This window comes from Heterodontus francisci, chromosome 36, assembly GCF_036365525.1.
Source record: "Heterodontus francisci isolate sHetFra1 chromosome 36, sHetFra1.hap1, whole genome shotgun sequence".
In the NCBI taxonomy this organism is placed as follows: domain Eukaryota; kingdom Metazoa; phylum Chordata; class Chondrichthyes; order Heterodontiformes; family Heterodontidae; genus Heterodontus; species Heterodontus francisci.
Genome location: NC_090406.1, coordinates 7,949,426 through 7,961,479, shown reverse-complemented (window position 1 = coordinate 7,961,479; position 12,054 = coordinate 7,949,426). Strand labels below are relative to the sequence as shown.

General features: G+C 44.7%; 1 protein-coding gene across 3 annotated transcripts in view; it reads right to left on the bottom strand.

Moving 5' to 3' along the window:
• LOC137351558 (tyrosine-protein kinase JAK2-like) overlaps positions 1 to 12,054 on the bottom strand; it is a 91,059-nt gene that overhangs the window by 18,396 nt on the left and 60,609 nt on the right. For all 3 annotated transcript variants that reach the window (XM_068016080.1, XM_068016082.1, XM_068016081.1), the window contains exons 14-19: positions 11,053 to 11,186; positions 8,488 to 8,626; positions 7,845 to 7,996; positions 5,119 to 5,269; positions 2,702 to 2,841; positions 1,940 to 2,129 (exon numbers count right to left, since the gene is read on the bottom strand). In XM_068016080.1, coding sequence (XP_067872181.1) covers positions 1,940 to 2,129; positions 2,702 to 2,841; positions 5,119 to 5,269; positions 7,845 to 7,996; positions 8,488 to 8,626; positions 11,053 to 11,186 — 906 coding nt within the window. The remainder of the gene's footprint in view (positions 1 to 1,939; positions 2,130 to 2,701; positions 2,842 to 5,118; positions 5,270 to 7,844; positions 7,997 to 8,487; positions 8,627 to 11,052; positions 11,187 to 12,054) is intronic.

The following is a 12,054-nucleotide window of genomic DNA, read 5'->3' as shown; positions in this document are numbered from 1 at the left end:
GTCCGTGTTTTAAAAGCGTGTTTTAAATAGCTGGAAGTTAAGCTCGTATAAGTTTACAATCATGGTCTTTTGACTCAGGGCTTGTGTTCAGAGAGAAAGTGATTGCACCTTTGTTGTTTACAAATCGAGGACTAGAGGGAATCAGTGAACTAAATTATTTATCCAATAAAACCAGGTCAGAGCATATGCCTCAGATTAGTAAGTCTGTTTGCCCCATCAGGAGGAGAATTCACACGGCAGTGGCATCTGCTTCATACTAATAGCCTGTTGTTTCTCAAACAGGGTGCTTCAATCCCTGGGGAGGTGGTGGTTGAGAGATCTGAAAAGATTTTCCAGGGCATCTGTAAAATAGCCCAGCGGTACGTAAGTGAGTGGCGGCCTGATTCACACTTGGGCCGACATTTGACTGAGCTCCCGACGTCGGGCTCCGTGGCGGGGGTGGGAGGGGCCAGAAGATTGTTCCAGCAGCAGCCCGCCACGGAGCCCGATGCCATGAATGCCGGGTCCGCTCTTCCTGGTGGTGGCAAGGCTCCGTGGCAGCCCCACCCCCCGCAGCCGCAGGGTGTGGGATCCGGATTAACATATTTAAATTAATGAAATGAATATATTTAAATAAAATCGACAGTGATCTTACCTCTGGGCTGCAATCTTCTGAGCAGCGGCCGACACTCACGCACTTTCACTTTCCCTTCCAGGGAAAGCAGGCGTCACCGTATTGGGGAGGGGGAAGCTTATGATTTTTATTGAAGCATGGAAGGGGGGGGGGTGCAGAACGGGCTCTAATTACTAGTGTAGGGGAAGATGGGATGGGGAGACCTCTGCACTTTGATCGGTTTGGGGTTGGGGGGGGAAGGTGAAGTGTTGAAGATAAATGATTTGTGGGGGAGAGGGCAAATGTTGAATTTAATTGTTATGAGGGGGGAAGGGGCAATAGATTTATCGGCTGTACATTGGGGGGGTGCAGTCCTTTAAAAATGTAAATGAGCTGGCCGGGCTGGCTGCCCTTTAAAAATGATTGGGGGGGTGGTTGCGGGGCGGCCCGACCAGCTCATTATCCTGGGCCAAAGCAAGGAAGATCGCGGCAGCCATGGCGGTACCCGGCCCGTGCATGCGGGCTGCCATTTTGTTTCGTCCGTCGCCACTCCCGGCAGAGGGAGAGGAAAATCCAACCCTTGGTGTGAGCAGGAAGGCAGGACTGAAGTGCGGTTGCCACTTGCGCAGTGTAGAATGGGCTGGCTGTCTCCCCTCGGGGGTGGGGCAAGGGGGTGTGGGGCGAGGGGGTGTGGGGCCTGCTGGGAGGTCTGCTGAGAACAGCAAGAAGATTGCCAGGTAGATCCGCAGTTCCCACAGCTGGTAGTGGGTGCCAGGTGAGATCAGCCTTGTTCAAGAGAGGGGAGCTTTTAAAATATTTGAATACTACATGCTACTTAAAGTCAAAGAAATGGTGCCAAAATACAAGTTTTCCCTGGTATTATGAGTAATTGTATAGTGTTATGATTTAGATGGGGCTGATCCATGATTACTAATCCAAAAAAGTTTGAGAACCACTGCTGTAGCCTATGTATTGATTATGGGTTTTCCATTATGATGATATCATTCAACAAAACATTCGGCAGAAAATGGCGCACTCCAGACCTTAGGGGCTTAAGGACCACTTACAGGAGTGAGCTGTGGCCACTGAAGCTGAAAGAATATCTATTGTTAAAAAGCCCCGATACATGACAGAACAGGACAGGACAGAATGAGTCTTCTTCATCTTGTGATCTCTTGTGTCTTGTTTCCTACCCTTTTCAACCCTAGTTGTCTCCTGCACTATGAGACTTTGTCTGTTCCCCTTGATTCCTCAATTTAAAAAAATTTTCAACATGAAGTCCTCAGTTTCCAAAGCACTTCATAACAAATAAAGAAAACAAAGAATTTGAAAATCATTCCCGCTCACCGACACTGTAGCAGACCCCTTTGTATTTCACAATGTATTCACTGTGGAGATTCTTGACCACCGCGATCTCTCGCTCAAAATCCCGAAGGTGCTCCGTCGTGCTGTGCTGTAACTTTTTCACGGCGACCAGGTCTCCTGTGTTGTCGCCAAGTGGATCATATCGACACAGCTCCACACTGCCAAAGTTTCCCTGCCAGTCGGGGAACAAGAGAAACTGAGCAAACTGGGCTAGTGGATGGGAGTTGCCAACCCTCCAGGATTGCCCTGGAGTCACCAGGAATTAAAGATTAATATCCAGGACACTGCTGAGAGTAAAGCCCAGGAGAAAAATCATAGGAGAAATTAAAGAGTCGGAGGTGATGGTTTTCGGTTTAGATGTTAAATCAAGGCCCTGTCTGGCACCTCAGGTGGATGTAGAAGATCCCATGACAATATTGGAAGAGGTGTTCTGGCCCAATATGTTTCTCTGAACCAACATCATTAAAGTGAATGATCTGATCTTTTATCTCATTGCTGTTTGTGGGATCTTGCTATACATGCACACATTGGCTGCCACATTAAATCAGCAACGACATTTCTAAAGTACTTCATTGGCTGTAAATCCTTTGGGACATCCCAAGGACATAAAAGGAGCTATATGAATGGGTTGAGATGAGCGAACCCAGCATTGTTGAGGATTTGAAATGTGACTTTTATGCTCACAACTAACTCTCTCGTTTTCCCATCCACCATTTTATTCCTCTATGAATGCAGTGTTAATACCTTGCCCAACATTGAGATGAATTTAAGGTGCCTCTCTTCAAAGAAACTGGGATCATCCTGTTTCCTCATGTCAACAAAGCGCCAGAAGCCATCTGTATTCGGGATGTCACTCGGGGATAAGTCACATAGCCGTTCATAGTCTGCAAAAAGACAGCAACGCCATTAACACTGGGCGATTGATGTAGGGTTGAACTCTGACCTTTCATCTCTAGGGTCTCATTCAATTCCAGTCAAACCTAATGGGATGTAACCCTCCTTTGCCTATTATGAGGGTCATGTGAAATTAGTTTCAACCCAGTCTCCAGTGCAGTATCAAACTGCCTTTAATTTACCACTAGGTAGTTCTAAAATGGCAATCCCATTCAGGCCACAGAGTGTGCTCTTTGAGATTGGGATTGAGGTGGAAATCATGTTTAACCAATTTATTGGAGTTCGTTGAAGGAGTAACATGTGCTGTGGATAAAGGGGAGCCCATTGACAAACTGTATTTGGATTTCCAGAAGGCATTTGAAAAGGTGCCACATAAAAGGTTATTGTGCAAAGTAGGAGCTCATGGTGTAGGAGTAACATATTAGCATGGATAGAAGATTGGCTGACTGGCAGAAAACAGAGTACGCATAAATGGGTCCTTTTCTGTTTGGCAGGATGTGACGAGTGGAGTCCCGCAGGGGTCTGTGCTGGGCCTCAACTTTTTACAATTTATATCAAAGACTTAGATGAGGGGAGCACTGGCAAGGTAACTAAATTTACATATGACAAAAAGATGGTTAGAAAAGTATGTTGTGAAGAGGACATAGGGAGCTTGCAGACCGATATAGATAGGTTGAGTGAGTGGGCAAAGATCTGGCAAATGCAGTATAATGTGGGAAAATGTGAAGTTGTTCACTTTGGCAGGAAGAATAAAAAAAACGAGTATTACTTAAACGGAGAATGACTGCAGAATTCCGAGGTGCAGAGGGATCTAGGTGTTCTAGTGCATGAATCACAAAAAGTTAGTATCCATGTACAGCAAGTAATAAAGAAGGCTAATGAAATACTATCCTTTATTACGAGAAGAATTGAAAATAAAAGTAAGGATGTCATGCTTCAGTTATTCAGGACATTGGTGAGACCACATCTCAAATACTGTGAGCAGTTTTGGTCTCCTTATTTAAGGGAGGATGTAAATGTGTTGGAGGTGGATCAGAGGAGGTTTACTAGATTGATATCTGGAATGAGTGGGTTCTCTTATGAGGAAAGGTTGGACAGACTGGGCTTGTTTACACTGGAGTTTAGAAGAGTAAGGGGAGACTTGATTGAAGTTTATAAGATCCTGAACGGTCTTGACAAGTTGGTTGTGGAAAGGATGTTTCCTCTTGTGGATGAATCCAGAACTCAGGGGGCATTGTTTTAAAATTAGGGGTCGCCCTTTCAGGACAGAGATGAGGAGATTTTTTTTTCTCAGAGAATTGTGCGACTTTGGAACTCTGCCTCAGAAGGTGGTGGAGGCAGGGTCATTGAATATTTTTAAGGCAGGGTAGATAATTCTTGTTAGGCAAGGGAATCAAAGGGGGTAGATGGGAATGTGGAATTTGAAACACAAACAGATCAGCCATGATCTTATTAAATGGAGGAGCAGGCTCGAGGGGCCGAATGGCCTATTTCTGCTCCTCATTCATATGTTCATGTGTATGCATTGGTGGGACAGTGCAGAGGGAGCTTTACTCTGTATCTAACCCCGTGCTGTACCTGTTCTGGGAGGGTTGAATGGGACAGTGGCTGCTTAAGTACTCCATTCCCCAACACTAATACCACTAGCTTGAAGAGCACAAAATTCACAAAAAGTGGGAATAAAGTTTAAAATATTCCATTAACCCTATTACTCATAAACTGTTTCCCAAAATAATATTTTTCTATATGACTCCAGCTATCTGACACTCCTGCACAGATCACTAGAGAAGTTCAACACCATCCAGGACAAAGCAGCCCACTTGATCAGCACCCTATCCACCACCTTAAACATTCACTCCCTCCACCATCGACGCACAGTGTGTACCATCTACAAGATGCACTGCAGCAACTCACCAAGGCTCCTTCGACAGCACCTTCCAAACCTGTGACCTCTACCACCTAGAAGGACAAGGGCAGCAGATGTATGGGAACACCACCACCTGCACGTTCCCCTCCAAGTCACACACCATCCTGATTTGGAACTATATCGCTGTTCCTTCACTGTCGCTGGGTCAAAATCCTGGAACTCCCTTCCTAGCAGCACTGTGGGTATACCTACACCCCAAATGGACTGCAGCGGTTCAAGAAGGCAGCTCACCACCACCTTCTCAAGGGCAATTAGGGATGGGCAATAAATACTGGCCTAGCCAGCGACGTCCACATCCCATGAATGAGTTAAAAAAACACTAATTTCCAAAACTGGCTACCTGATGTATTCAATCTGTTGAGTTCCCTGAGGATGGCTCTCAAGGAGGGCCGCAGGTAGGGCTGGTAGATCATACACTGATTGATGAGGTTGGCTAGTTCTGTCCACCTGGGAGCAGGAAGCTGGAGACGGTCTTCATAAAACTGTAGCTTCTGTGTGATTAGTGAGGCAAAACAGACCAGAGGTGTTAAAAAAAAAAACAATTACAAATATCCACCAGCAGATCTTCTGTTCTTTGGCAGTTTCTACAATCTGTAGCTGATCTGCTCCATCGGATTATTGCCCGAACTGAGAAGGGGAAAACTACCCCAAATTTCAAATTCAATGACTGGTCCACAACTGAACCACGCAGAATGGAGAGGTCCTGGGATCAATGCTCGTTCTCCATTGAGTTGCTGTGACTCAGTGTGTAGCACTGTCACCTGAGGGTTGTGGCGTCTAAACCCCGTTTCAGTAGAGCTGAGTGCAAAATTGTAAGCCTACACTCCCAGTACAGTTCTGAGTGAGTGCCGTACAGTTGGCAGTGCTGTCTTTTAGATGATGCATTAAACCGAGGCCCTATCTGCCTTCTTCTGGTAAACATAAGAGATCCTGTAGCATTATTTCAAAGCAGAGCAGAGGAGATCTGCCTCTGTATCCTGGCTAATATTTATCCCACAACAGATTATCTGGCCTTTTTCAAGTTGCTGTCTGTGGGAGCTTGCTATGTGAAAATTGGCTGCCATGGCAGCGACTGCGTTTTGAAAAGTATTTCATTGGCTGTAAAGCATTCTGGGAGGTCACGATAGACACTCTCATAAATGCAACTTTCTTTAAGCAAGTTGGAAATAGGGTTACATAAATAGACCTCGGCATCCAGGTCAAAGCAGAAGTGGAGGAAAATCAGCCGGGTCCTGCTCCCAAGTTTATTTTCTGTGAACCGTGGTGGAAAGTACATGTATATGGATGAGGCCAGCATCCCTGTGATGCCTCCTACAGTTAAGCAGCCTACTAGCATTCAGTGTTTACACTCATGTTGGAGTAATAGGCACCTGAGTGAGAGTCAAAGGTGTGAAATGGTACCCCAGCAAGAATCAGGAGAAGAATTGGAGACAATTAGTTAAAAAGGGATAGAAATAAAGAAAGAGGATAGCCAGAAACACTGAAGAAACATTGAAGGAATAGTAGCACACACAAAGTGTCTGCTATTCTCTGTAATATATACAGGGGGTTATTCATCATCATCGTCATCATCATCATCATCATCAGCAGCAGCAGCAACTTACATTTATATAGCCCCTTTCATGCAATAAGATGTTCCAAGGCACTTCACAGGAGCATTATAAAACATAATAAGACACATAAGGAAATATTTGGTCAGATGACCAAAAGCTTGGTCAAAGAGGTAGGTTTTAAGGAGTGTCTTAAAGGAGGAAAGCGAGGTGGAGAGGCAGAGAGGTGCAGGGAGGGTATTCCAGAGCTTGGGACCTAGGCAACTGAAGGTGTGGCCACCAACGGTGGAGGAATTAAGATTGGGGATGCTTCAGAGGCCAGAATTAGAGAAGCGCAGAGATCTCAGAGGGTTGTGGGGCTGGAGGAGATTACAGAGATAGGGAGGGGAGAGGCCATGGAGGGATTTGAAAACAAGGATGAGAATTTTAAAATCAAGTTGTTGCCTGACGGGGAGCCAATGTAGGTCATTGAGCACAGGAGTGATTGGTCAATGGGACTTAGTGTGAGTTAAAACAGGGGCAGCCAGGTTTTGGATGACCTCAAAGTTTATGGAGGGTAGAATGTGGGAGACCAGCCAGGAGTGTGTTGGAATAGTCAAGTCTAGAGGTAACAAAGACATGAATGAGGGTTCCAGCAGCAGATGAGTTGAGACAGGTGCGCAGTCGGGCGATGTTAGAGGTGGAAATCGGCGGTCTTAGCGATGGTGCAAATATATGGTTGGAAGCTCATGTCAGGGTTAAATGTGACACCAAGGTTGTGAACAGACTGGCTTAGTCTCAGACTGTTGCCAGGGCGAGGGATGGCGTCAGTAGCTAGGCAACAGAGTTTGGAGCGGGGGCCAAAAACAATGGCTTCAGTCTTCCCAATATTTAATTGGAGGAAATTTCTGCTTATCCAGTACTGGATGTCAGATAAGCAGTCTGATAGTTTAGCAACAGTGGAGGAGTTGAGAGAAGTGGTGGTGCGGTAGAGCCGGGTGTCGTCAGTGTACATGTGAAAACTAATAGTGCTTTCGGATGATGTCACTGAGGAGTAGCATGTAGATGAGAAATATACACAGCAGCTGCTATTCCCTACTCTATAATGGGGCCGCTATTCTCCTATAATTTACATAAAGTTGCTGTTCCCTGTAATATACAGAGTCTGTTATTCTATATAGTATGTATAGTGTCTGCTATTCCCTATATCATACACAGGGGCTGCGAATCCCTGTAACATTCACAGGGTCTGTAATATCTCTAATATACACAGGATTTGCTATCCCCTATATTTTGGGTCGGTTGCTTCCCTATAACATACAAGGTCTTGCTATTCCCTCGAATATATACAGGGATTAGCAATTCTCAATTTTATGACTGGTTTGGACTATTGGGTTTTCTTATATTTAAAAGGCTGTAGAACCAATTCATGTTGGTGAATTCTCCCAGTAATTCACAATGCAGTTCTTTGCAATTGAATAGCTCCAGAACAAAATCTATTAAAATGTTGACAAACTAGAAGAGGACAGCTCCATACCCGTGTGGGCTCCATGCTGTTGAGAGGAAGGTCTCCTCCACTGAATATCTCCCAGAGCGTTGTCCCAAAGCTCCATTTGTCTGATTCTAGCGCCTGACGGTTGGGATCGTCAATGCACTCGGGAGCCACCCAGGGGATCCGGTCAATTCGTACTGCAGAAAAAGCACAGTTATATGTCAGCCTCTGAATTAGTTATGAGCTATTTCACGACCAGCTAAGAAGACAAAGGCTGCAGGCACTTGGGAACACGATCACCACCAAGTTCCACTATGAGTCATGCACCGTCCAAACGTGGACAGAAATCGGCCATTCCTTCATTCTTGCTGAGCCAATATTGTGGAACTCCCTCCCTCACAGCACAGTGGGAGCATCTCCATCACACAGACCTCAATGGTTCAAGAAGAAGGCACACCACCACCTTGTCAAGGGCAATTAATGATGGATGATAAATGCCAGCCTTGCCGGTGACACCCATATCCAGGCATGAATTTTCTTCTAAAAGGGCAGCATCTATATTGACTGGATGAAAAAGTGTTCACATTATTCCCCGGCATTCCCCATCTTGATGGACAATCTCTTCGCCAACAAAAAAACACTCTGTTCACTGATGTAAATTTCATGCTAATCTCCCTCACCTTCTTACCTTCAATTGGCAGGATTGTAATGTTGACCCCTGGGTCGCTGAGCTTGATAAATGGAGGACTCCCAGCCATCCCATCTCCTTCGCGTGTCAACAGAACATTCTTTGCACAAATGTTGCCATGGACAATGTGCTTGTCCTCCTGTAAAAGGAGAAAGCCTCATGTTTAAGGAAACTTCAGCAACAGGTAGAAGCTGAATGTAGTTGGGCTGGTGAAGATACTCTTGACAAACTGGGGTTCTACACCCTCAGAGTGGGAGGTTTCAGAGGGTTATATAAACAAGGCAGAATAAAGACCCTGGACCAGTACTTTCAGATACTCCAGGACCACTGGATGAGAGCACAGGTTAAGGAAAAATATAGGACAGATTCCAGGAAGGATTTTTTTCACACAGTGGTAGGAAAGGGTTAGCAAGGAAGGGTGATTGAACCCTGAGCAACTTCATCAAGTAGTTGGATGCTTGAATGGGAAGACAGTGAGGTTTGGTATTCTGGAAAGAGGAGATCAAATGGATCCAAGAGTCTACCTTATCCAAGTCAACCTTGCGATATCAAATGCCTTCTTAAGTGGACAGCCTTAGAATCATAGACGAGGACAGCACAGGAAGCGACCATTTGGCCCATCATGTCTGCACTAGCTCTTTTGAAGACCAAACCAGTCAGTCCCACTCCCCCACTCTTTACTCTATATCCCTGCAATTTATTCTCCTTCAAGTATTTATTCGATTCCCTTTTGAAGGCTACTATTGAATCTGTATCCAGCACCCTATCAGACAGTGCCTTCCAAATCCTAACCATTAGCTGTGTAAAAACATTTTTCCACACGTTGCCTCGGGTTCTTTTGCCAATCACCTTAAATCTGTGCCCTCTGGTTATCGACCCTTCATCCACTTAAACAGTTTCTCTTTATTTACTCTCTCTAAATCACTTCATGAATTTAAACACTTCTATCAAATCCCCTCTTAGCCTTCTCTGTTTTAAAGAGAACATTTATGTTCTAAAATAATGGAAATTCAAAGTCAAGTGACAGCTGACTTTCATTCTTTTACTTTATTCTTAAGTTTATGATTTGGTGTAGTTTTGCGTTTAAGTTGCGTTTGACCTTTTAGATATTCCTGACTGGAAAGGTTGAAGGGTAACTTGCTCCCAGGAATCTGTCACTGTAATTCTATACTCAATCCATAGAGGGCACATGAGGCCAGCAACTGTTGATTATTCTGGTCTGCATTTTCTTTCTCTTCCTCAGCAGTATTTGTCTCACCTCAAACCGTGGCCTTCCTTCTCCCCGCATCTCCCTATCCCAACTCATTCTTCCCCAGCACAGCAAAGCTTTACCATCCCTTCCTTCTACAATCTACAAATTTCCTTTCAATTTACTGATGCTCCATAAAGACAGAACTTGCACATATATAGCACCTTGCATAACATCCCATACTGAATTAGAGCCAACAAAGTTTTTTTTTAACTTGCAGGTGGTGGTGTTCCCATGTGTCTGCTGCCCTTGTCCTTCTAGGCTGTAGAGATCGCGGGTTTGGAAGGTGCTATCTAAGGAGCCTTGGTGCGTTGCTGCAATAGATGGTACACACTGCTGCCACTGTGCACTAGTGGTGGAGGGAATGAATGTTTAAGATGGTGGATGAGATACCGATCAAGAGGACTGCTCTGGACAGTTTGGGCCTGTGTCCATTGGAGTTTAGAAGAATGAGAGGTGCTCTTGGTACAGTGGGATCTTTGACACCTACCCAAGAGGGCATACAGGGCTTCAGTTTAATGTCTTGTCTGAAAGGCAGCACCTCTGACAGTGCAGCACTCCATTAGTACTGGAGCCATGGCTCAGATTATGTGCTCAAGTCTTTGGAATGGGAATTGAACCCAAGACCTTCTGAATCAGATGTGCAACCAATGAGCCATGGCTGACTCCACAAGATGCATTTATACGAGAGCAAGGTGAGTGAGTCTCCATCCTCTGGGCTGTCCCCTGATTCCAGTTATATAATAACAACTAAGGTTGCCGTACAGTTGCAGTCTTATTTATCTCATCTCTTCTTTTTGCAACTTCAGTGGTGTTCTGCACCGTAAATCTTCTTGACCCTCACTTTGGATGACCTATGCTCTGTCTGTTCATAAGAAGTCCTATGTCCTGCCATTTCATAGGATGATCTGTACTCTGTCACTCTGTAGGATAACCTACCCCTATCACTCCAGTTGGTCAGGGCACTGCTTCTTGTGGCTTTCCATGCAGCTGAACCCAACTCTCAGACCTAACGAATCATCATCACTCTCACTCTGACCATCATGAGACAGATGAATCTCTTATCCAGCCACAAATGACCTTTTACTCATTTCTTTCATTTGAGACGCTCCCAAACCCATTTCCAACCTTTGTGGGCAATCAGTGAAAGGAAATATTTCACCCAATCAATTGACAGCGGAATTAAACCCTGTGCATTGACTCTAGTCCCAATATGCACCAAGATAGCTCACAATAGTTTGGAAATAGAGCTGTGAGTGGTGGATCCGGAAGTGAGCAATATGACAGCTGCTGTGCTATATGTATGCAACACTTACCAGGAAATTCATGGCGTAGGCAAGCTGTTTCGCAACTTCTAGTTTCCAGCTGATATTGACACAGCTATTGTTTTTATTCTTTTTTAAGTACATGTCCAAGGCTCCATACTTTACATACTCCTGCACCATGATGTCTGCAAAGCAAAAGGGAGCAAATCAAAGACATCATGTGGCTACTGAATGGAACGCCTGAAGAATGCTTAATGCTTGAATGAAAGTGCAAACTGGCTGTTTTTAAGGCTTTTATAACTTAATGTGCTCTCCTTCCATGAATACTGTCATTTAGGAACACTGGAACAGGAGGAGGCCATTCAGCCCCTCAAGCCTGTTCTGCCATTCAATAAGATCATGGCTAATCTGTGACCTAACTCCATATACCCACCTTTGCCCCACATTCCTTAATAACTTTGGTTAACAAAAATCTATCAATCTTAGTTTTAAAAGAACAACTGATCCAGCATCCATTGCTGTTTGTGGAAGAGAGTTCCAAACTTCTACCACCCTTTGTGTGTAGAAATACTTCCTAATTTCACTCCTGAAAGGTCTGGCTCTAATTTTTAGTTGGTGCCCCCTTGTTCTAGACTCCCCAACCAGCAGAAGTAGTTTCTCTTCATTTACCCTATCTGCTCCCCATAAAATCTTGAATATGCCAATCAAATCACCCCTTAACCTTCTGAATTCCAGGGAATACAACCCTAGTTTGTTTAATCTTTCCTCATAATTTAACCCTTGGGGTTCAGGTACCATTCTGGTAAATCTACACTGCACTCCCTCCAAGGCCAATATCTCCTTCCTAAGGTGTGGTGCCCAGAACTGCTCACAGTAACTCCAGGTGTGGTCTAACCAGAACTGAAGCATAACTTCTACCCCCTTGTATTCTAGTCCTCCAGATATAAAGGCCAGCATTCAATCAGCCTTTGCATTAGCCGTAGCACCAACTTGCATTTATATAGCACCTTTAACGTTGTAAAACATACCAAGGTGCTTCACAGGAGTCTTATC